Source organism: Thunnus thynnus, chromosome 19 (genome assembly GCF_963924715.1).
Source record: "Thunnus thynnus chromosome 19, fThuThy2.1, whole genome shotgun sequence".
In the NCBI taxonomy this organism is placed as follows: Eukaryota; Metazoa; Chordata; class Actinopteri; order Scombriformes; family Scombridae; genus Thunnus; species Thunnus thynnus.
In genome coordinates this window covers 29,477,066-29,503,011 of record NC_089535.1, presented here as the reverse complement: position 1 = coordinate 29,503,011, position 25,946 = coordinate 29,477,066, and the positions used below count along the sequence as shown (strand labels likewise).

At 39.0% G+C, this 25,946-nt stretch overlaps 2 protein-coding genes across 4 annotated transcripts in view; both read right to left on the bottom strand.

Annotated features, from left to right (window-relative positions):
• Positions 1–8,717: 8,717 nt before the first annotated feature.
• auh (AU RNA binding protein/enoyl-CoA hydratase) lies at positions 8,718–20,212 on the bottom strand. Its single transcript, XM_067573977.1, has 10 exons — positions 19,930–20,212; positions 17,389–17,456; positions 16,907–16,994; positions 16,584–16,670; positions 16,376–16,468; positions 15,663–15,719; positions 14,277–14,464; positions 12,682–12,732; positions 10,375–10,422; positions 8,718–10,237 (listed from the first exon to the last, which is right to left on the bottom strand). Exons 1-10 carry the CDS (start codon positions 20,162–20,164, stop codon positions 10,160–10,162), a joined length of 993 nt encoding a protein of 330 aa, XP_067430078.1. The 5' UTR covers positions 20,165–20,212; the 3' UTR covers positions 8,718–10,159.
• A 1,069-nt stretch (positions 20,213–21,281) lies between these two features.
• Positions 21,282–25,946, bottom strand: part of nfil3 (nuclear factor, interleukin 3 regulated) — a 7,312-nt gene continuing 2,647 nt past the window's right edge. For all 3 annotated transcript variants that reach the window (XM_067574156.1, XM_067574155.1, XM_067574157.1), the window contains exon 2: positions 21,282–25,313. In XM_067574156.1, the coding sequence (XP_067430257.1) occupies positions 23,828–25,198 (1,371 nt within the window). In that variant the 5' untranslated portion in view covers positions 25,199–25,313 and the 3' untranslated portion in view covers positions 21,282–23,827. The remainder of the gene's footprint in view (positions 25,314–25,946) is intronic.

The window sequence follows — 25,946 nt, the reverse complement described above, 5'->3', positions numbered from 1 at the left end:
CAAGTGACCAGTCATTAGCAACACTGTAAAACAAGTAACTCTCCCATTTATTTCATTTAAATGATGTTGTTAACCTTCTATTGTTTGTTTGTGACTGGCTTCACAGTTCACCTCAAAACAGTGTCCAGGCGTTGCTACAGGGGCACTGATCCCTGCCTAAAACACTCCTAATTGCCCAGTATCAATGTTCCAACATCTGATGGTGAACCCTCAGGAAAAAGCAGAGGGTTTTATAACAGCAGATTAATACTATGGTGTTGGATTCACACCATACACTATTTCATATGGCTGTAATGTTTGAATGTCCACATATTTTTGGTCATGTCAAGCTCACTAAAGTGGTAAAACACGTGGGGATCTTGTTAAAATTTTGCTTCATGGGTTTGATCTGTATTTTATGGCTGTTTTTGTGTTTTTAAAGTATCACAATCAAAAGTCTATCCCTGTTAGTTGCCCCCACAGGCTGCAATGCTCATTACACTTAACAATACCAAAACTTTGGACAGGTCTTAAAATGTGAAGTTTGTCCTGCATGTGGTGCTAGAGGAAAGGTTATGGGGCCCTTAAAATTAAAAGGATTTATTTTCTTCTGAACCTGAATATACTCAGCAAAATCAAGCATATGTGCTTCTAATTTTTGTATGTTTTGTGTAGAAGTGAAGCCTGGAGGCCTAGAGGAGGGAGCCAAATCTGATTTACAAATATCCATCCTGCAATCCATTCTCCATACCTTATCCTTTTTGCAGGGTCATGGAACTTATATCCACATACATATCAGAGCAGTCTGGCTGGTAGTCATATACATACTTGCACAGTGCCCAAGTGCCAAAGGCATTTTAAAATGCCTCCCAGAGGACAGGATTCAAACTGATCATGCAGATGGTGGCTGGTATTGAGCTTTGTGTCCAGTTCTGCTGGTGTACAAATCCCCAGAACACTATAGACTGTTTTCAACCTAAAGCTGAGATGCCCAAACCAGGATGTTAAATAGTAGGTTTGCAGGTTTGCACACTTCCAACCTGTGCCTTGTAGACACAGAGAGAGAGAGATTAGTAAACTCATTTTTATTCAGATATGCACCAAAATGTTAAAGATATTGACAGCTTTAACAGGTTGCACATTCATCAACACAGGAATGAGACATATTGTTTGACATTGCTGATAATTAGGGTTCAAACTCTGAAAGGGGTAGAACCCTTTTGGGTTTGTGCTAGTTTATTATAATTATTATTTGTTGTCTTCTGCTGTAACTCAAATTGCTGTGAGGTGGAATGAGTGAAAACCATGAAACTTGGCTCAGTAACTGGGAATAATATGCATGTGCTTCCCAAGAAATATGAGCCCAATTAGCCAGATGGTGGTGTTATAATTAAGACCCAAAAATGCAATTTTGGAAAGGCCACACCTCTCACACTGTAAGTCTGATTGACTTAGAATTTCTCACGCAAATCCAGCTCAATGTGCTCTTCAATGTGCTCTACAAAAAAGCCTCTTGGACCATACAAGTCTGCCCAGATGGATTTTTTGCTAATTTGCATAATATTAAAAAACAGTAATTTGACATCTACTTTTTGGATTTTGACTTTATCAGGACCAAATTTCGTATACAGCCTTGGGGGACTGAGATACAGAGTTCTACCATAAATGAGCAAGATCAGTCAAAATCATGGCTGCCATCAACCAAAATATCTTTGTGAAGGGCGGTGTTTAGAGAATATTGGCCATAACTTCAGTCTGTATTTGTGAATAGGTCTACCAAAGCATTTTGAGCTTAAATCAGCCACAAATGTCACAATGTGTATCTGAAAATCCGGTGGACAGAATTTCCAAAATTGGTGTGCATGCTCTGGGGGCAAGTGGGCATGGCCTATCACCTATTTCCTCATAACTCAAGATGCCTTTGAGTAATCCTGATTAAACTCACGGGAGACATCCAGCACTATCTCCTGAACATACACACTAAGTTTCCTTCAAATCCTATAAAGGGGTGACAAATGGTGGATCTTTGAATGCGCAATTATTGAAATGCTGCAGGCTTTGTGATGATGAAACAAGTGTGTGATTGGTCCCACTCCTTTAAATAGAATTAAACTAGCTGAAGAAACTTTGCTCACGTTTGTGCAACCTGAAACCTACTCATTGCTGCTCGCGGCTTTAATTTTGGACGATTGAGCTGCTTCCTTCTGCTGCTCACAAAAAGGTTTGAACCCACGAATTGCTGCTTGAGGCTATATTTAATTCTTTGGTTTTGCCTGTTAATTTCCTATGTACTAGTACTGCATCCTTGTTATAGGGCTACAGATTTCATATAGTCTTCTTTACATACAACATCTCCCTTTAACTTTTTTCAAAAAGCTGATCCTAAATTCATTTAAGAAAAGGGAAAATAAAATGTGATTATACACATCCTTGTGAAGCCCTTGTGCAAACAACAAGTCTGTTCTGAAATACATAATTAAACCATGAATAGAAACGCTCATTAACTTTAGAAATATCCGTACCGTTTTCTAATAAGTCAGACTTCATAAAGGACGTTGTAGAACATTGTAAGCAATGACTTCACTAAGAGATAATAAATCATCAACAATGCCTTAGAGATCAGTTAAAAGACATAATTGACAACTTTGGGGTTGCCAAGTGGTGGAACATCTCTCTGGCCGGAGTAAATCATCCTTCATCAAGACATGTGCTTTGTCCTTTTTGCTCTTTAGTAGGTAGACCCTTCCAATAGAACATTTGACCTGTGACCTTCTGGATAAGAGCTGCAGAGCATCTGCACCACAATCCAGGCAAACGTTTCTTTTTGAAACGCTCCCCTCCAGCAAGAGGCTGAGGTCTGTGTAGTCCAAAACCTCACACCACAATAACAGTTTCTTCCCGTTTGCAATCCCGTCCTCATCAGCAAGGCCTGGTACCCCCACTGACACGGACTGTATCCCACCCAAGGACATTACACATTATATTAACATAAAATCCCATAATCTTATATTTGTACATCTGTGATCTTTGATCTAAAATGTCATGTTACATTAACTCAATTTGTATTATATTATTATTATTGCTATTATTATTATTAGTAGTAGTATTAGTATTAATGGCACACTGTATATTGTAATGTTTATTCCTGGTCAATAATTTGTAGGTTTCCTTTCTGTTCAATTTTAATTTTAAACTTGTTGCAGCTCTTCTCACTTAGAATATGTCTTACATATTTTTTTACATATTAATTTCTTTCTTTCTTTTTGATATTTTTTAGGACTATTTAATTTTGTGTATATTTTTGACTGTTATGCACCAAAACACCAAGGCAAATCTACTTCGCAAATAAACCTGGTTCTGATTCTGATTCCAATTGCAAACCATTTATTAAGATGGAAAACTCTTTATCAGTGACATAACACACATTTGTAAGAACAAATGACTTACTTTCTACCAAAAAACGAGTTTATATAAGTGAACTGAGGTCAACAATAATCAAGTTTGAAGTCGTTTTGTACAGTTTAAATACCGTTGAGATGACTTTCAGTGGTGTTTGAGGCCCAAAACCACCTGTCAAGAAACAGTTAAAACAGAAACCTGTCCCTGTGCATGGCCAGGGAGGAAGAGCCACATCTCCCAGACTGGGCTGACCTGCGGTGACAAAGCTGTTCCTTTAAAAAAATAAACAAAGAAAGAGAAACTACAAAATGCTGTGAAGGATGCTGTTACAGTTATGTCTTTGACATTACCATGAGAAGCGGCTGGGGTGCGGGCCTCCAGCATTGGGGAACCGGTCTTTCTTTACGCAACCTTGAGTTGTGGTGGGATTCCCCCCGGCTTAGTGCTGGGACATCTGCCGGAAGGAGGCCAGCCACAGTGGGGATGTGCAGCCTGATGTCAGGCTCTGTGCAGCAGCAGCATGAAGCCACAGGGCAGGCCTGCACGCAACCGCTGGCCAGGGCCTCAACAGTCTGTTCACAGGCTCGCACAAACACCTTCTACTTCTATCCTAATGATACCCCTGACCCTAACCATCAGCACTACATATCTGACTTCAACCTGATTCTGACCTGAACACTCAATCTTAATCCTGATCAAAGACTGAAGCAGAACAAGTCTCTCAGACATCACCCACAGGTTTCTAAGGGACATTTTGTAAACTTGAGTTTGGAGCAATGACCGAAAGGTGAAGGTGAAGCCAGAATTTATCACTCCTACCCTCTAACTAAAACTAAAACAAATTTTTAAGCTACAAAGTTCAAACAATTAACAAGTTAGTTATGTTATGTACATATACATATACATAGTATACAGAGATACATATATATATATATATATATATATATATATATATATATATATATATATATATATATACACACACATTCATCCATTCACATTAAGTACATATTGTGTACATGCATGTATGTATGCATGTATACGCACATAAATACAAGCTTTTGGCCAAACATCATGGCCCTCTTCAGCATATGGCAAATTAGATACAACCAAAAACTCTAGAAAAAGATGTACAGAAAGTGAACCTTGAGTTTAGAATTATTTATCACAGATACATATTCCAAAGGTCACACATGAACTTCCATGCTCAAAGTGAATTATTACACACACAAAGCATGATGGGATATCAAACAAATATTATAGTTTTCATTGGTTATTACTTTTCATGTGTATGGATGAATACCACTAGAGGGAAATGTGAAAACAAAGCTGAGTTCTGGAAGAACCTGTGTTTTTGGTACTGGGTCTTCAGGATTAGAGTTACCACTAGAGGGAAGACAGAAAATAATATTCTGTAATTTGTGAGAAATTAAGTTTATAGATGTATAAACAAAGTTCGGGAACAAAGACCAAGCCTTGCACACATCCCATTACCGCACTGTAGAGTATTTAGGCACACCTCATCCATTCCTCTCCCCTTTTGTCTCAGTTTGCAAGTCCCTCCCACCCTGACCCCTTTGTTAACCATTCTCTCTTCTCTGTTTGAACACAGGAACAGGGGGCTCCACACTGACGTTGGACCGCTGAGACAGCTGCCCCATCCTGAGTGTCGACCCCCCTAGTTCCCACCTACCTTTCTGTTGTTGACGCCTCACCATCTTAACACCACGCACCATCTTAACACCCTAACCCTAACCCTAACCCTAACCCCCCGTCGACCCTCCCCTCTCCCTTCATCCCTTCTTCCCCTCATCTCTCGACCCTCAGCCCCTCAACCCTCCATCCCACGTTCTTCGCCCCTCGCCCCTCATCCCCACATCCCCACATCCCTCGACCCTCACCCTTCTCTCTCCATCCCTTCATCCCTCTATCCCTCCTTCTTTCTACATCTCAGCTCTCTTCCATCATTCACCAAATAAACCATTTCAATCCATATTCCCATTGGCGAGGTCTTGGTTAATGAACTGACACTTAAACTGTTGAAACCCCAAGACTCAGTGTTGTTGTTGTTTATAAATAGGGCTACAACAAACAATTAGGGAGTGGGCATCCTTTTTGGAAATGAACGACTCTCCAAATGCCTCTCCAACACTACTTTCGGAAACAGGCAAGGTGGTAATTAGAGTGAAAATCGAATATACTCATACTCAAATACTCATACTAAAACAAAATCAAAGAACTAATAGATAACTACGCAAACAACCCCACAGAGCAAACTTGGAATACAAACCCTCATATTTCAATTGAATAATATTCTGACAAAAAACAAACAAACAAAAAAAAAAACAACCTGAATTTCAGCAGAAAATTACACACAATCTCCTCAAGCCAGCTGTAAACAAAGCTTTTACTGCAATATATATTCTCCCCAAAATAACCCCAACAGCTATTCACTTGTTCCTACATAGTCTGCAATTATCCACAGATTAAGCAGATATTTTAGATACTCCATTAACACTCTCTGACCTTCACAATGCTCCTACACATATACCTAATAATAAAGCACCAGGACCAGAAGGATACCCAGGTGAATTCCTTAAACACTTCTGGCAAACACTGAGACTACCTGTCGATTAGAATGCCAAAATTAAAATAGTCACTGCCCCATATTGTTATCATTACATTCAAATCATCTCGAAGGCACTGGCATCCCAGATCACAGATTTTCGCCTCCTATTTCAGCTATTTTATCTCCCTTAAAGACCTGATCCAGAGGTATGGGGTCAGAGGTTAAATGGGAAAGTTAATTCTCTATAGAACACACATTACTCAATACAAAATGGGTCTCTCCAACACAGACAAATGTTCTCGTTGTTTAAAGTGACACAGAAGCTCTCTTCTTAGGTTGCAGCTTTCCCCTCTCTCCCTCATTATGCATACTTGGTGATTTATCCTCAGTTGAACTCACAAAATCCACACTGGTTTCCCTAGCTATCAGCAAGAGAATCATCCTTACAAACTGAAAATCCATACACAGGCTATACACAGGCTTGATAGGAGAATGATGATAATGATGGGGATTATTATTATACAGATTACAATTTTTAACATTACAGTTTGTAAAATGATGATTGCGATGAGTATTATACATATTATTATTAAATGTATAATATAATATTTAATATTATTACACTTATTTCTAATGGGGCAATAATGTTATACATGTTATAATTATTACACATATTAATAGGATGAAAATGATGTTATTTATCATTATTATAAGACAGATATGATGTTTATTAGTATTGTTATTGATATTATTATATATTATGTCCCTAAACACAGTGAAGCCAGGGCAGAGCCCAGTTCATGTACAATATAGGGTACAGTGCTGCTTGAAAGTTTGTGAACCCTTTAAAATTTGCTCTGTTTCTGCATAATTATGACCTAAAACATGATCAGATTTTTACACAAGTCTAAAACTAGATAAAGGGAACCCAATTAAACAAATGAAACAAAAACATTCAATTTATTCATTTATTTATTGGGGAAAATGATCCAATCTCACATATTTGTGTGAGGCAAAAGTATGTGAATTCTTGCTTTCAGTAACTGGTGTGACCCCCTTATGCAACAATAATTTCAACTAAATGTTTCTGATAACTCTTTATTAGCTCTGCACATCAGCTAGGAGGAATTTTAACCCATGCCTCCTCACAGAACAGTCTCAACTCAGGGATGTTGGGTGGTTTCTTTGCATGAACTGTTGCTTCAGGTCCTTCCACAGCATTTCTATAGGATTAAGGTCAGGACTTTGACTCAGCCATTCCAAAACATTAACTTTCTGCTCTAACAATTCTTTGGTAGAATGACTTGTGTGTTTAGGGTTGTTGTCTTACTGCATTACCCACTTTCTGTTGAGCTCCAGTTCACAGACGGATACCTTGACATTTTTCTGTAGAATTTGCTGGTACAACTCAGAACTCAGCGCCTTCAATGACTGCATTATATTTGGCTCATCACCAAACATAATGCTTCTCATTCAAGCCGAAAAGTTTGATTTTGGTCTCATCCATCCACAGAACATTTTTCCAATCACCTTCTGGTTTATCCATATGGTCTTGAGCAAACTGTAGATGGCAGCGATATTCATTTTGGAGAGAAGTGGCTTTTTTCCTTGCAACTCTGTCATGCACACCATTGATGTTCACTGTTCTCCTGATGGTGGACTCATGAACATTGACATTAGCCACTACAAGAGAGGCCTTTAGTTTCCTAGATGCTACCCGGGGGTCCCTTGTGGCCTCCCAGACTATTACACGCCTGCTCTTGGTGTGATCTTTGTTGGTCGACCACTCCTGGGGAGGGTAATAATGTTGCTGGATGTCTTCCATTTGTACACAATCTGCCTGACAGTCGACTGGTGGGGTCCAAACTCTTTAGAAATGGTTTTGTAAATCTTTCCAACCTGGTGAGTATCAACAACTCTTCCTCTAAGGTCCTCCTCAATCTCCTTTGTTTGAGCCATGACACACTTCAACAAACCTGTGTTGTGAAGCTCAGGCTTTGATAGTGAAGACCCAGATTTCTCTTAAATAAGGCAGGGCTCCCTGACTCCCAGAATGAATTGATAATCCTAGAAGTTCACATACTTTTGCCACACACAAATATGCTACACTGGATCATTTCCCTCAGTTAATAAACAAGTGTAAGATTTTTGTCTCATTTGCTTAATTGATCTCTCTTTATCTAGTTTTAGGACTTGAGTGGAAATCTGATCATGTTTTAGGTCATATTTATGTAGAAATAGAGCAAATTCTAGAGTGTTCACAAACTTTCAAGCAGCACTGACCTCCAATGAGTCTGAATTGTCAGTTGAACTGACATACATACAAAATGATGTATATAATTTTATTATGAGACAGTTTCCATCATTATGTTTTTGAAGTGTGTAAATCTGCAAAATAAGACTTCCATCAACATATGCTATTCCCTGAAGAGGGAGATCATTTTGGCACTCTGAGCTGGATTAAAATACATTTCCATTATTCTCCTCCTCACATAAAGTTCTGATTATTAAACCTCAAAATTTCCATTTCCAATTCATGCACATGCCTCAGTTAGTTTCCACCACTGTCTACAGTGGCTGTACTTGAGCTTACTGCATGTGAGGGAATCCAGCCCCCATTTGTAATGCTTTAATATCTAAGATACACCACAGAAAGAGCAGAAAAGTTGTGGCAACACAGGACAACCAGACGATATCAAGGGTTTATGCAAGAAAGGTTCAGAGAGCAGTGCAATAAAAAATAAAAAGACAATCACAGTGGGGAGGAAACTTTTGTTTGTGATAAGACGTTTTATTTACAAATGTGTGATATGGTCTCAGGCCCCACAGGCAGTCTCACACTGATGGAGGCTTACAGGCTCACTTCACTTACTAAAATAAAATCATCTTCACTGTGGCTGATTCATTCATTAACAGTTTCATACAAGCAGTTTGAGGCTTGATACCTAAATTAACTAAAACACATGTAGTACAGAAGAAAAGGCAACTCAGAGGAAACAAATTCAAGTGCTTCATGATGGATTACAGTTTCCATTGGTGTGAATACAGCAGTCTCTCTGACGGTCAATGGCTACATTGTTAGAACAGAAATGTGACCAGGGGAAGAGAAATACACAAAATCATGCTTCCATATACAGATCATTAAGTAAAACCTGATTACAATTCCATTAGTATTATATTGACATTTTCTCATGTTAAAAGGACCATTAAGCAATTTATAGGGACACAAACTGTGGTGGATGGAGCCCCTGGAGATCTGATTTTTTCCCCTCCATCTTGTTCACATCAGCTATGCTATTTCAGAGCCTGCACAGAAAAGATTTCTTCAAATTCTGATTATCAAATATGTTTGACAAATAACAAAATCTTAACTCAAGGTCCATTTACAGTATTAACCTTTTCTTGAACTTTCAACCACATGTCATGGTCTTCATCAGCAGATGCATTTTGCTCAGTATGAGATCGACTGCTGTTGAAAGCTCTGGAAACAGCTAATAAGTGGACCTTTTCTGAGGCATAGTAACAGTGGTTGGGGAAGATCCTTTGGAAAATTGCTTAATGGTCTTTGAAGCCACTATGTGTACAAGTTTTTATGTCATGGTTGTATCTTTTAAAATCATTCTGTGGGTATATGCTTTGGTTTGTAGAAAAATGTAAATGTAATGCTCTCGGGTTACAGTGAAACCTATAGTGGCTTTAAGTCAATCTTATCATGTCAAGCCACTGGTGTTCTTCAGTGCTGTGAACACAGAAGTTCATTTCCACCAAAGTATGGAACAATAAAACTTCTGATGCATCATTCATGTGAAGCATGAACAGAACTTCATGGTAATTTGATGGCTCTTGGATTGGTTCACTAGTCAAGGAGGCTAAAGTTAGAGACTAACTGCCAATTGGACTGCAAAAAGCAATAATCATTGTAAGTAAATCATGTCAGAGATCGCAGGTGTTTTTAGTATTGTTAGCAGTGGTCAGCACTTGGTTAGCATTACACTTTTAACCTGAAGCTCAGCGTGGTGGTCGACACACTCAGCAACCTGATGTTTAAAAACACCAGCCAGCATCAACCCTATTGTGCCGCCGTCACACAGACGTCCCCTGGGTGCTGTACAGGTTAATGTTTTGACGTGTACAGTTTCACCCCTAAATATGTTGGAAGCAGTGGTACAGTGGGAGAGCTGAAGGCAGATTGTTTCTGGGAGAAGAGTGGACTCACTCCCCTTTGAAGAGAGGACGCCTCTTCTCCTTGAATGCAGCCAAACCCTCCAGTCGGTCTTTAGTTGGTATCACCTTGGAAACAACATAAATATGTCAGTGCTCTGTGCACCTCTTTATCTAGAAGTTTGCAGACTCTTAAGTCCACACTATAGTATTTATCTCAACACTTAAGGGGTCAGTGTGGTTCAAAAGAAATGCTTTTTCCTCACCTGGGCATAGCAAGCCTCTTCAATTGCCAAACCTGTAGATAAATCCACCTGAAAGAGAAAGTACCATCTCTTAGTGAGTGTTCACATTGCAGGTGACAATGGGCAAGAATATTTTTGTATTCTTATTCTAAATCTCCCTGACTTCCTTCTGAGAGGTTTAATCGTTTGAGTTTTCCTGTTCAGATTCAACAAACTCTCTTAACTGCGCAAACCTGTAGTAAATCTCTCGTTTCAGCCTGATGAACATTACCTGTTCATGAGGAGGTGCACCTTGAGATGAGATTTGATCATTAGCATAATCAATGCCCCTAAAATGTCCATATAAGGCTACATGTTCTGCTCCATTTGTGGGCAAGTTTCATTCACAAAAATGTTCCCAAAGACTCAAAACAAGAATTTCATACTGTGGAACTTCAAGTCCTGCTGTCAGAAATCAACAGATAAAAAGATACCAAATTTAGTCAGTATTATGAGCTCAGGAGGAGGCAGAGAGACCTGAGAACGAGCAAAAACTGAAGGTGTCTGCAGTGAGGGCCTGGGAGAGCATCACCAGGGAAGATATGAAGTGTGTATCTGCTGATGTCTATGGCTCCAAGACTTTAGCCAGTCATTCACTGCACAGGATTTCCCATTACATATTAAATATTGGGGGTGTAACAGTATGTGTATTCGTCCCCAATTGTCACGGTATGGACGTTACGGTTCGGTGCATGCAGTCGTATGAAGAATACACTCTATGACCTAAAAAATTACTGTCAAAATAGTTTAATAATCCAATTAGTCTGAGGTGAGGGACAATAATCCTAGAGCGTGAGTTCCATCCAGAAAATTTTGGCAGCGCACCACTTAGCTATAGCATGCTCATGGGTGTATGCTAGCCGGCTTAGCTAAGGTAGCCTGGTTATCCTGGTTACCCTGTAGTGTCGCTGCCGTCAGAATGACAATCGAGAGACCCATAACACTGAAAGAGTGCAACACTATTATTAAAATATGCTCCGTTATGTCCATAGTGAAAAATACTGTGTCTCCCTGTCTCCCTCCTTCCTCTGTGATGGTTGTCTCCCCATCCCTGTGTACTTAAAAAAAAAAAAAAAAAAAAGTATGAAAGTAAAAGTAGTGGTTTGGTCCGTCTGACTGATATATATATTTTTTAAAATTTAACCAGGAAGTCCCTTGAGATAGAAATCTCTTTTCCAAGGGAGACTTGGCCAAGACATCACACCAGTTACAGTTTAAGTAGAAATAAAATGCAACAGATAAGGAATAAAAACATCAAACATACAAGGAAGAGACTAAATCCAGCTCTAATAAGGCAGTTGCAATTCTCATTTACATGGACTTTTAACATGGCTTTACATATTTCCATATATTATATATGACATCATTAGATTATTTATACTGAAGCATCAGTGTATAAATAGTATTTTATTGTTGTAGCTGCTGAAAGTGGAGCTAGTTTCAGCTACTTTATATATAGTTAGACCATAAATCGTCATAAAACAGCTGTCAGCAGGTGTCCTGACTCTCTGCAACAAATCACTGACTGGAAGATCGGCAATTCAATCCCCAGCTCCTCCAGTCCACATGTTGAAGTGTCCTTGGGCAAGATATTGAACCCCAAATTGCTCCTGATGGCTGTGCCATCTGTGTGTGACTGTGTGTGAATATGTTCCCCTAATAGGTTCCCCTCCTGATGAGCAGGTTGGCACCTTGCATAGTAGCCATCAGTGTATGAATGTGTGTGTGAGAATGGGTGAATGTTGGCATGCAGCGCTTTGAGTGGTTGGAAGACTAGAAAGGCGCTATATAAGAGCAGTCCATTTACCATTTTCTTTAACACTGCAGCACAACTAAATTGTTTCAGTAATAGTTTTGGCCAATGAGCAATTGTTGGATGTTTACATTTTTCAAAATGAAAGACCAAAATGTTATTTTTCATCTTTCTTTTTTTCTGCTGTACTGAAATTGTACCAAACCATGACCCCAAAACTGAGGTACATACCAAACCATGAATTTTGCGTACCCATACACTGCTATTTAATGTGATGATTTCAATTACTTTTGAACCCCTACACTCTGGGTGCTATTTGCTAAAGGGGCTATATCTCCCACAGAGTTCTTTCTAAACCTAATCAAATTAAAGCTGAGACTTGATTGTAGTATGCATTATTTTGTCAAATTGAATGTACTGAAGGACAGAGCCTGAAGAACAAGAATATGTAACTGTCCAAATTACTTATTGTCTGGACTGTGAATAAAAATGGACTTGACGGGATTTAAACCAGTCCAGCAAAGTTTAAGACTTACCTCTATGCCCTGGTTGATAGCCAGTTTTGCCATCCTGATTGCAATTGGACCCTGTGGAGACAAAAATCAAAGAGTCTGTCTTTTTAAAGGTTATAAAGTTCTATTAATTGCTGTGCATGATATACAGATAACAATAACTGCAGTCAAGCGCTTTCTGTAAGTCTGAATAAGATTTCTACACTTCTCCTCTGGTAGTTCGGCCCACTCTTCTTGAGCAAACTGCTCCAGTTCTCTAAGGTTTGTTGGATGTCATCTCCAAACTGCAGGTATCAGCTCTTTCCACAGATGCTCAATGGGATTCAGATCAGGACTCATAGCAGGCCACTTCAACGGTCGGGCATTTCTCATCCACTCTTGGATACTTTTCAATGTATGTTTGGGGTCATTACCCTGCTGGAAGACCCATGACCTACGACTAAGATACAGCTTTCTGACACATTTTCTGTCTGTATGTTTTGCTTCAAATGCCTTGATAGTTTTCTGATTTCATTGCGCCCTCCACAGATTCAAGGCACCCAGTGCCTGAGGCAGCAAAGCAACCCCAAAACATCACTGAGCCTCCTCCATGTTTCATGGTAGGCATTGTGTTTTTTTCTTTGAAGGCTTCATTTTTTCCTCTGTAAACATAGGGTTGGTGTGATTTACCAAAAAGCCATAATTTTGTTTCATCTGTCCAAAGCACATTCTCCTAGAAGGACTGTGGCTTGTCAACATGCATTTTGGCAAAGTCCAATCTGGCTTTTTTATGTCTTCCTCTTAGAAGTGGGGTCTTCCTGGGTCTTCTACCATGGAGCCCATTTTCATTCAGACAGTGACAGATTCTGTGACTTAAAACTATTGTACCTTGAACTTGAAGAACAGCTTGGATCTGTATTAAAGTTTTCCTTGGTTCTTTCTGGACCATTTGAGCAATCCTTCTGTTCAATTTTCCACTTGTGAGCAGGTCCAGAGATGTTGGCTACAGTTCCATGGGCCTTAAACTTCTTAATAATATTGGCAACAGAGGTCACAGGAACATCAAGCTTTTTGGAGATGGTCTTGTAACCTTTACGTTGACCATGCACGGCTGTTACCTTTTTTCTAATGTCTTCAGACCACTCTCTAGTTTTCCTTCTGTTTTTCATGTTCAATGTGATGCACACAGTGGCACAAAACAGCACAGTGAGTAATTTTTAAACTGGCTGCCTGATTGATTACGAGATTGAAAACACCTGTGATACTAATTAAAACAATAGTTTGCTTAAAGTATCACTACAAATCAATTATTTCTTACAACATTAAAGGGTACCAATAATTTTGTCCAGGCTATTTTAGAATGTCTATATGTAGAATAAGCATGAATTCATTTATTTTCACAATTTTCTTGTTTTGTTCCACTGCAAACCAAACATAAACATGCATTGGTAATAAAATATCTTTTAATTTCAACACTGTTCAGGGAGAATGAAGCATTATTTTAATAAAATGCAAGGGTTACAATAATTTCGGCCACGTCTGTAAATTTCTCAGTGCAGATTATTAGGTCTAAAACAAACAACAGCCGTTTTAAGTTCATCACTACATCAAATTTTAACTGACTGGGGGCCTGTTGTTACCTGAGGGTTGATCTCGCGGGCGAGCTCCAGAGCTCGCAGGTAGGCAGCATCTCCACTCTTATTCTGCTCCACCGAATGACTGACAAGACCCACACGACAGGCCTCTGTTCCATCCACAACGCGGGCAGCAAAGATGAGCTCCTTAGCAAGAGAAACACCAATCACCCTAGGGAGACGCTGTGTACCCCCTGCACAGGAAAGATGAGAAAACTGGATGCAACATGGCCTCGACCACAGACACTGACTTCTAAACTGAGAAAAGACAGTACTCTGCATTATCAATGTGTGTCTATGTAGCTGTGTGTGCAGACTTTAATCGCTAACTGGCCTAAAATTAGCACAATTTGCACTTTGGCACACTCTGTTTGGCAACAGAGCATTTGCAGCATAACAACAATAGATAAATCAGAATAAAAACAAGTTAGGCTAACATTCAGAGAAATGATAAACAGTGCTGCTTGACTAGAAAATTACTCATGTATTCCTTCTTGGGCATAAAATGTTTTCAGAGTTTTCAGTTTAGCAATTCTTAGTTTTTTTTTAAGAAAATAATAATGAATAAAGTAGTTTTCCCATCATGTCTTACAAGCAGATCTTAACCTCTATACAACTAAGCCAAACTCAACAATTAAATCATGCAGAGATAAGAATGTCCTTGTGAAAATAAAGAACGAAGAAAGTATTTAGAGGCAGCCTGGGTGCAAACAAAGTAAATGGAGACAAGACTAAAAACAGACACCAACAGCTCTTGACTGCGTGATTTGAGAGGTGAATGAAGCCACAACACTCCTGCTCAGTTTGAAAATGACAATATATGTGGAATTGTGTGTCTCCACAAATGAGAAGGTCTGGAGAAAAATGAGATAAACTGAAGCTGCTGGGAAGTTTGTTAATCAGTCAATCACCTGTCAATGCTTGTTGTTAGAACAAACATCAGTTGAGAAACATGTTCACTAACTGACCATTTGCTGTTTGTTCTGTCTATGGTCACTGAGCCAGGAACATTTCCCTTCTATAAGTTTTCTAATATTCAAAGGGTCCTCTGAATACCTGTACCAGATTTCATGTCAATCTAGAACGTAGTTCTCAAAATAACTAGACAACAGTGCTGGACAGAAAGATGGGTATCCTCAGTGTGACTTTCTCTCTAAACTAAGTTTTTAACCAGCATGTGTAGCTCTCACTTTTGCATCTTAAATAGCTCTCCCCCTTTGAAAATTACTGCCTTTCAGAATGGTGGAAAACACTCAAATGTTCTTGCTTGTGGTTTCAAAAATCTAAGCCATTTCAAATAATGTCTATAACAGGTTGCAGTCCTCTGAAGTGTAGATGTGTGTGGGACAAATGAAAACTGGAAATTATGAGATAACCAAAAACCGATCTTACCTGCTCCAGGAATGATTGCAAGTTTGGCCTCAACTAGTCCCATTTTTGCAGTATTGGCTATAGAGATAAAAGAATAGTGCAATTAGTTAGTGTAGGTTACACATCAAGACACTACTACTATTACTTGTACTACTACTACAGTTCTAACATAAGAATACAATAAAGAACCTTCTTTCTGCATCAGTAATGGTATTCTAGGAACAGAGAAGGCTTTTCAGGTGCCACTTTTACAACACAATATAACTATCTATAGCCAATTATCATTGTAATAGACTGGGAGACACAAGATGATACACTGACAAATCTAGCAACCAATGACTGTAGATGAGCCGAGTTGATGATGTGCTGTAGAAGAGCTGAAAATGATCTGACCCAGTGTGTCCCTCAGAATACTGTGTGCAAGCTGGGCCTGTCTGAGGACTTCTGGACCTCAACAGGCCTCACTGATCAGACAAGAATCTTAAAGTATGTTTAGCTGTGATGACGCCTCAGATATCAGTGGTGTATCATCATCATCTCATCTTTTCAGGCTGTTAGCATTAGCCATTACCAATTTTACTGCTTTGACACAATTCCAACTAACCTTTTGCACTGCTGATATGAACATTAACACTTACTGTCCTCACACTGGAGGGTCTTGTGCTACAGTGCCTTGCACATTTTCTAAAAGCACACTTTTCTCTCCCTTCAAAATAAAGTCCACTGAGTCTTACAGGCAATTCTGATGTCACAAGCCAGGGCCATTTCCAAGCCTCCTCCCAATGCAGCTCCATCAATTGCTGCTATTGTTGGCATTGGCAGATTACCTGTATGAGGAAAGACAATGTATTCATAAGTAAACGTTAATCTGACTACCCCCAACTAATCTATTAAAAGACTAATCACTTCAGCCCTAATTCAAACATTCTTTCAAGTCTTTACCCAGTTCTGTGATGAGCGCTCTTGCTTTCGACACAAACGGTCCCACTTCACTTTGGTGCATCTTAGCCCTCTCCTTCAGGTCTGCACCTGCACATAGGGACAAAGCATCGGCATCAAGCCAGAGGCCTGTGGCTTCCTGAAACATGCAGCAGACGACTACAGTGTGGTCTATCACACACAGCTGTGGTATCTGCCAAAAGCTCTGCGTCAAGGTTTCTGAATACAGAATTCAAACCTGCTCAGCATCACAGTAATTTCCTCTGCAGATTTACAACTAAAACCTACTGTTAAATTTGCTCTATAGCAATAATCAAAAATTTTACCTGCACAGAAGATCCCAGGAACTAAACTGCATAAAATGACACTGCGAACTTTGTTGTTCTTTTTGATATCCTCCACAGCCTCAGACATCTAAAAAGATATTTAAAATATAATTTTATTTTTTTTTCCAATAATCTGCACTTCATCAAAAATACATATCACAATTACTTATAATTTGAATGTAAAACTCATTTAATATTACATATAAAAAAATATAACTAGAAGGCATTTCACATCAGAAATTCTAAAAGGACTTCAGAAAAAACACTGCAGGTAGAAATGGCAACCTGAGGGCTAGAAGTTACACTTAGAGTAATAATAAATAGGCAAGATGGAAAACAAGTGTATTCCCCAAAATGTAAGTGTTTGCATACAATTCTACTTTCAATACACCACTGAGTCATCAGTTATTTGTATTACTGATTATTAATCATTATCATCTTAATCATGTTAAAATAAATAAAAAAGATATAGTGATACATACCAGTTTGACCAGATTTTTGCTAATGGCATTTTTGGCTTTTGCTCGGTTTATCCCCACAACAACAATACCTGAAAGACAGTGTAACAGCATGCTAATTAACAACGGCAAACAAGTTACAAAGGCCATCTTACCAGGCTGGACCTTGTAACATTTCCATAAATGCTTTTTTGCACATAGAGAGGACGTTGTTGCCCATCATTTACATTGGAGACACATTGGAAGGGAACTCTTAATGACCAGTATGAACAGAAGAGATGATTACAGCAAGAAAAAACTGTTTCAATGTACACTTGCCTTTTGGGTCATTCTGTGTCAAATCAGATACAGTTGTTTCAGCATTGTCTAAGATTTTGTTCAAACCTTGTCTTTATCATGAATGGGCCCAAAACCAAGGCCTGCAAAATATTTATGTTCAAATCCTATCGATTTGATATTGTTTCATTTTTATAGCCTCAAAAACAGCTTATCTAGGAAGCCATGTTTGGGCAGTAATAATTTGACAAGTATTGTTCCTAGCCTCACCAAACTTTGTAGGATGGAAGACAAACATGTGTTCTGTTTGCCAAAACCATTAAAAGCCTGTACTGCATGCTGTTTTGTGGTGTGGTAGCATTTTTCGGTCATTTTCATACACCCCAAATGGTATTTGGGGTAGCTAGTAGGAACATAAAAGTGTACATGGAAATTGTTTGATGTATGGTTATTAAGGGTACAAAGTACCAACGTCCTTCTATTTTTCCTCCATACAAAATGGACTCAGATTTGAGAGATAATTTACTTATGCAGAAAAACACCCATTTCAGGATTACATTTTTTTGCCTCAGTATCTCTATCTGCCTCATATCTCTTGATGATTCAATAATCATATGATCATTGAATTCCTGTGTCATAGGAATGATAAGAAATAAAGGATAAATATGTTTTCAGTATGTTCACTGCAATAGAAGGCATTAGAGATGAGAATGGTGTTTCCAGTAAGGTCCTGGATATTGAAAATAAGTGAAATATTATGATAAAACCTGTGGTATGAGGAGGAATAAGTGGTGTCCTAAATGGTCCTCTCAAGCACCAGAGGGAGTATCTGAATGTGTTTCCACATTAAAAGGTTGGATGTGTTTATTAATGATTTATTAATAACCTATAGTAAAGTGAGCCTAACGATAACATGTATTTCTTTACTCCAACCAGTATTCCAGAGGCTGAGACACATGGAAGTACAGATAATAAGGGAAGACCCTGCTTCTTCATTATGGACGTTTTTTTTCCAATGCCTTTAACCATGTGTATTTGTCTATGGAGGGAACAAGGAAGGGCATTGGCACTTTGTACTAAATGACCATACATCAAGCTATTTCCACATACATTTTTATCTTCCTCCTAGCTACCCCACATACCAGTTTGGTCCTATGAAAATGACCGAAAAATGCTACCACGCCTTGTTTTATTCATAATATCTTCAAGTCCATTGGTGGTAGAGACTTCAAATATTGGCACAAATTAATAAAAGATAGTATTTGAAGAAAAAATAATGATTGATAGCATATGGATCCAAGTAGCAGTATAGATGCAGTAAAAACATTTAATGGCTCAGTCATACTGAGAACGTGTTTGTCTTCCATCCTACAAAGTTTGGTGAGGCTAGGAATAATACTTTTCAAGATATTAATGCCCAAACATCTTCCCAGATAAGGTGTTTTTGAGAGTGTACAAATTAAAAAATATCAAGGGCCAAAAAAAATTAAACGATTGGAATTGAACAAAATATTTTACAGGCCTTAGTTTTGGGGCCCAAACATTATATAGACAAACTGTGAACAAAATGTGAGACAGTGCTTCAACCACTTTTCTGGATTCTGTCTGATTTGACATGGAATGACCCTTTTGTCCAGAGACTGACTTGAAGAAATGTGAACCTATACCTAAAAGACTTTCAGTGAAATCATATTGCGATGATATGACAATGGAATTTTAATGTTCCACAAATTTCTCGCATGCACAGAATGGTTCTTGTTAAGCTTTAAAAACAACACACACACACACACACACACACACACAAACTTTACATTGAGCTGTCTGTTTAAAACAGATGAAGTAGGGGTGCAGGGCTGGCCTGGGAATGACTTTGTTAAGCGGATCAGTTATCATCAGCTGTGACTTGACGACAAATTCATACTATATATAGTTTGTTCACCAATGACAATCAGTTACATTCATTCAAGGTGGCTACTATCGAAACACTTTTTTGTTGTAATTTGGGTAGCCCAGCCCTAAAACTGTACGTCAAAGAGAAAATGACTGTTGTCACCAACGACTGTTACATTTAGGATTTTTTTTGTTGTTGGATTGTTTATCATCTGATCGTTTTTTATGTGAGGTAGCTTACCCTCTATTTTAGTGGTGGGCGGGGCTTCCTCGATTGCCAGTGAATGGCTGACTGTCTCTTTAAGCTGCTTCACGTACCGGTTTGTTGCACACATCCACGGTTTGTCGGCTTTCTAACGTGACTTCCATGTTAAAAGCAATGACTGAGTTTGAACTTACCGGCGTCCTCTCCGTCCAGGTATCTGACGCGCAGGTCATCCTTTGCCTCAGAGCTGTAGTGTCGTGTCACTGCTCCGTGGCCGTTCGGGCAAGAAGGCGCGACTTTACCGGGGAAAACATACTGTCTCGAGACGGAGCAGACTACCCCGAGCCTGCACGCGCTGTCCCGGTCCGCTATCTTCACGCGGAAGGCTTGCAACAGAGCTCTGCTTCCCACCAGGACCCGGCCTGCCATGCTGAGGAGCTGCAGTGCTATTTGACTTTCAACTTTGAACCCAGTCACATGTTGTCATCACATGACTTATTTTCGGACTGTACGGATACTAGCCAATCAGAGGCAGAGTAGGGCGGGTCATGACTTCGCCATGCTGAGAAAAAAAAATTGCGTACGGATCATGGATATATAGTCTATGGAATACATGCATGGATGAGATATATGAGACAAATATCCTTAAAATATGATGACTATCATCATTATTTTATTCATATACTGATAGTTTATCTTGAAAAAAACTCTGATGTTGCCAAAAAGTAATGCATTACACAAAGTACCTCATTAATATCAGCCAGTTAGCACAGCCAGTTGAAAATCTGCTATTTTAATGCACAGACAGTACGCAAAAAATTGTCATCAGCGATGTCAACCGGCAAAGTTTTATTCATAGAGGAAAACTATGGCAAAATATATTCAGCTTTATGTCTTCTGAACTTTAATGTATAACTGTTCCTCTTAGTATTATAATGCTGTTGGGATCCATATTTTTAATCCAACATTCCTTTAATTTAAAGAGAAGCATCCCTGTCAATGTCAGCTCCAATATCCAAATGTTATATTCATAAATGTAATTTTTGATCAGTCAAGGCCATACCTTTAGACTTGGTTGAAATCCTTTTTTGTAGATTTTGTAAATCTAAAAGCAGTTCATCCATATCCCTAGTGGTATAAAGCCATATGGACAGTTGCAGCTTTAATCCACAAGATTTGAGATTATGCCTCTTAAAATTCCTTCCCCACGCCAATTCAATGAATGTACTGAAAATGTGGTGCCCACTGCATTGAAATGAAATAATGTCCTTCACCATTCAGACCGAGAAATTATACTTATTAGTGTTCAAACTCTGGATTTGAACACTATTGTTTTTGTGCCAGTTTATTACTTTTTTATTATTCTGCTAAAGCTCAAATTGCCATGAGCTGGAATTGGTTCATATGTTCAGTTGGTTGCAATCTGCAATGTCACTGCTAGATGCCACTAAATCCTACACACTGGTCCTTTAAACTTATATATTTTACATTTCAGAACTAAGATTGAGATAAGCAAACATCAAGAAAAACACAGGAAAAATCATAATTATTCAGTGACAAGACATTTATTGTAAACAAAATCTCACCATTACAATAAATCTTGAGAAAAGTGTTCAGATACAGGTAGCTGGACTTCAGGCTACTGAGAAAAATGGAGTTACTACCATCATCATATTCCAGACTATGACAACAAACGCAAACACACTGTTGTTTTTAAATGAACTGCATAATATGACATCATATCAACTAAGGCTGACTGAAGTCAACACTTTTACATTGACTACAGAGAATGTCATGACAAGGTATGATGCAATCATCCCCAAATGGCTATATGAAATTCATAAATAAGCCATTTGATGAAACCCTGTCAGCTACAATAACTGTAAAGGTATAATGCTGACTTTTTGATCATACAAATGTTCATTTTCTACAAATTGCAAACATTTGAGGATATAATGTGTCAGAATAAACTGTTCATCAGAGATTTATTTGGCATGGACATTGATAAAATCCAGTTGCACTCCTCTCAGTTCCTTCAGATGGTAGTCACGACTCTCCAGCCAGTGTCACACACTCGCTTTAATCGTTGGCCTTGGAGTTTTAACAAATTAACAAATATCCACTAAAAAAAAACAAAAGAGAAGCAATGGCTATTTGGCAATATTTAGGGTTCCTTTCAAAAGAAACAAGAGAACAGTGAATGTAGAGGAGCCTATTTCAAAGTTACACTTGAACTTGGCTCAAAGCCAAAACCTGTAACCTTTTGCAACTACAGCAGAGATGATGGAGTGTGTAGTGTGGTGTCTGTGAATGTTTCAGCTCACTGTTGGAATGCAGTGATGATGTCATTAACTGCAACATGAACAAGAATACAGTTTTGTTCACTGGTGTGATGAAGGGGAGCAGCATTAACGTTGTCAACCAGGACAGGAGTATGATCATGGGTTTTCTTAGCTGTCTGTAATTTTCTAAAAAAAATTCCTAGAAAGTTTCCTGAAAAAAAATATGCAATTTGGTACTAATTACGAGGAAAAAACAAATGTTCTTGAAGGAAAAGCTCCATTTAAACCCAAGTAAATATAAATGTATTTATTCTTGGAAACTTTATTGTCCATATATATTCAATTATGTTTGACTTGAGACGAATTTCACACTTTTGCATCAACTGACCTGCTGTGCACTGACTGAGGTCACATTAGTAATTCATAAAAGTCAAGTAATTAAGTGTACCAATTAATATAAGTACCAAATTGCATAATACTTTTTAGGATATTTCTTTTAAAAATGACAAACCCATAAAATAAAGTCCTAATAAGTAACCCGACAATCCTGATCAACAATGCTCTTCAGCAAAAGTAAGGAGAGTCTCTAGCTCCAGTGTCTGCTGTAAATCTGACATACAGGTGGATACAATAACCATACTACATGAATTAAAAACATGACTGATTTCAGCTTTAAGGCAAAGAATGACCAGATTACAAACCCAGATAATCAAATCCCACATCCCGACCTGTAATGACAACAGCAGCAGGGCACATTGGAGCCAGCTGTACTAACATAACTGGTGCTTTTTCCAGCTCCATAAAATCCAAACAGAACAGTGTTCAGTGACAGTAGGTGTATACTGATGGGCAAGAGCCCAGTGACAGCAGTCATGAATCATTTGGTAAAAGGAAAATAAAAGCTTCACACATAACAATGCTCTACACATTAATCATGTCTGTCACACATCATTGATTAACGATTTACTGTAAATTCTCAAATAGTGGCCTGAAGTTCTTCATTTAGGCTACCTCCCCTGCAGAGAGAACCACATATTTATTATTGACAGGTTTCCCATTTTGTTTTTGATCATATTTTAGTAAAATGTCTGATCTTATCTTGTTTTATTTTGCTATTAATGCAAACACTTCCTCCATGCTTACCTGTAGTCTTGATACATTTAGTATAATGTACATTTCCCCAGCACTAACTTGATCAGTAAAACAGTCATGTCATACGCACCCCTCTGCTGCTCTCACTAAGTTTTTATTTTTTTTAAAGCAGAAAATCCATTTTCATTCACTGATTAATTCCAGTCACTTTCACTTTTCACCATTGTTTGATGGCTGAAAAGCTGTTGTTAACGAAAGTCAACACACCTTTACATATTTTTCACATTAAAATCCTCCCAGCTTCCTTTAAGGACATAATCCTGCCTGTTCCTGGTAGGCTTTTAATGTAAAAACATGCAGCATGTGTTGACTCTTTGACGGTAATTGGACAGCGGTTGAAAAAAAAACAGGAGAAGCAGCAGCAAGTGGATTTAATGAGTGAATGAAAGCAGTACTTCTGTTGAAGAGGAGAAACTATGAGCAGTAGAGTATCACACGACTCTGACATTGTACAATACAGGTAACTCTCCTTCTCAGTGTTTTTTAATTAGCCTTCATTAGCCATCAGCTGTTCATGCTCACCGCAGCTATTATTTGTGACCCTGCTTATATGAACACTTTTTATTTGAAAATTTACGGTAATTGAAACATTGCTTAACTCTAATATCAACCACACAGTGCAACAGCGAATACAGTGGAAATGCGAAACATACAAAGGTCATTCAGGGAAACAACCTTTTGTTAATGACTCATGATGATCAGTGGTGCTTTTGGTTGACTCGATCACAGACCCTTCTTGTGTTGTGATCAGTCTTTTCAGAGAGGCCACTTTTGCAGACAGGTTGGCAAGGCCCTGTTTTAGATACAAGTCCTCAGCGTCTGAGTGTGCATAGGAAGGTTCTTTTACATCCACAATGGTTTTGCTTGAGACGGGGCTCAGACTTCGGCTGCTGCTCTTGCAGCCATCCTGCAGTGTTTCTGTGCTGCTTTTATGCCACTGCTCAGACCGGTGGGTCCAGTCTTGCATGTTGGTGACCTGTACTGACAAAGGGCACAGAGAGGACTCAGTGCACTCTGAAGAGTCCTGACTGGTCTGATAGCATCCTCTATCTAAAACGTTGACAGGAGAGGAGGACTTTCCAGACGACTCGTATTCAGGGTCGATGGCCTCCACTTTGATTTGGATGCTTCTGGCTTTGATCCTCAGTTTATGGGGCAAAGCTGAGGAATTAGCATCTGGCACTTTGTGTGTGGAGACAATGACACTTCTTGGGTCAGCTACAGATGGCATCAAGCCTTTGGGGACCTGCTGCTCATCCTCTCCATCTGATGATTTGCTAACAGCACCATCGTCAGAGCTCCTGGGGGAGTTACTGGATGACCTGGTGATCTGCAGGAATGAAGCAGGCTGGGAGTAGACTCTAGACAAAGGGCTGGCCATGTAGTTCCTATAGAGTTCATAGGGACTACTCCTCTCCTGTGCATAGCTGCCATTCTCTGCTGGTTCTTGCTTGACCTCTGCGTTCCTGCAGATACTAAAGCTACCCTGAGATGCGGTACATGTCTCTGGTATGTGAGGTGAATGCTTGATGACTGATATGCAGCTGCTGCGTAGGTGAAGAGGTTCCAAATCCCTGTTGGAAGAACTGTGACCAGCATTAGGTGTGACAAACTCTTGGAAGAGGGTGGTGGTGGTGGATAACTTCTGGACTTCCTGGGCATATGCTGCTGAGCTCACCAGACCAAACTTCAGCTTCAATGACAGCAGCTCAGCCTTGAGGGAGGCATTTTCCTCTCCCAGCGCCATCAGCTTGTTCTCAAGCACCATGTCGTTGATGCGCCGCTTCTCCCTTGAGCGCTTGGCCGCCTCATTGTTTTTGCGTCGCCTCTCCCAGTAAACAGTGTCTTTCTTCTCATCTGGGATAAACTCCCTTTTTCTGCGACAGGTAGTTTTAGCCTTGAACGGCATAGCAGAGATTTTGTGGCCCATCAGGTCTCTGTTAGCCCCTTGTAAGGCCACAGCCAGGACAAGGGCATCATCTCCACTGTAGGACTCACTGGAGTCCACCTCTTGCTTGATTGATTGCATATTATCTTCGTTTGCTACTGCCAATATGCTCAGAGGACTTTAACTGTACACCATGATGCCTGTATACAGTAATAGTAACATCCACATTGGATTAATCCACTGGACTTGAGGAAATCTGTGGAGTGAATATGGAATGGAAAAACAGACAATGAGAGGTTTTAAATGTCAGTATCAAGTGGGGACAAACATCTAGGGATATTTTCCAATAACCAGTACCATTTTGGATTTGGTTCCCAGTGGACTGTGTATTTTGTAATTTCAGAGTGGAGACTCTTCTCTAGAGAAATGATCAGCTGATCACCTCGTGTCAGTTTAAGAATCTGCCAGTTTAACTTCAGATTCATATCATGTAAACATTTGAATCTGATCAGATTCATGGTTCTGAATCAGGACAGACAGTAGATACATTTAATAAACATTTCATGAATTATGCAGCTTTTCTCATTTTCAAGTTGTAGATAAACATCCATTAAGTTGCCACTAAAAACCCCATTCCTACAAACATCCAGTTCAAGTCAATGATATTGTAAAGTATTTCAGCTAGAGTAGGTAATGATTCAATATGTATCAAAATATATGGTCCAGAGTCTGATACAAAAATACACTATGATTCCAAAAATCTGTGGTTTTATATAAATTTGATAGCATTATCTGTATCTATATAGCATTTGATATTTTTACTTGTTCTGTAATGAATGTGTATTGCTTTTGAGTTAATAACTTCAATTTTTATTTCAAGTAAAATTTT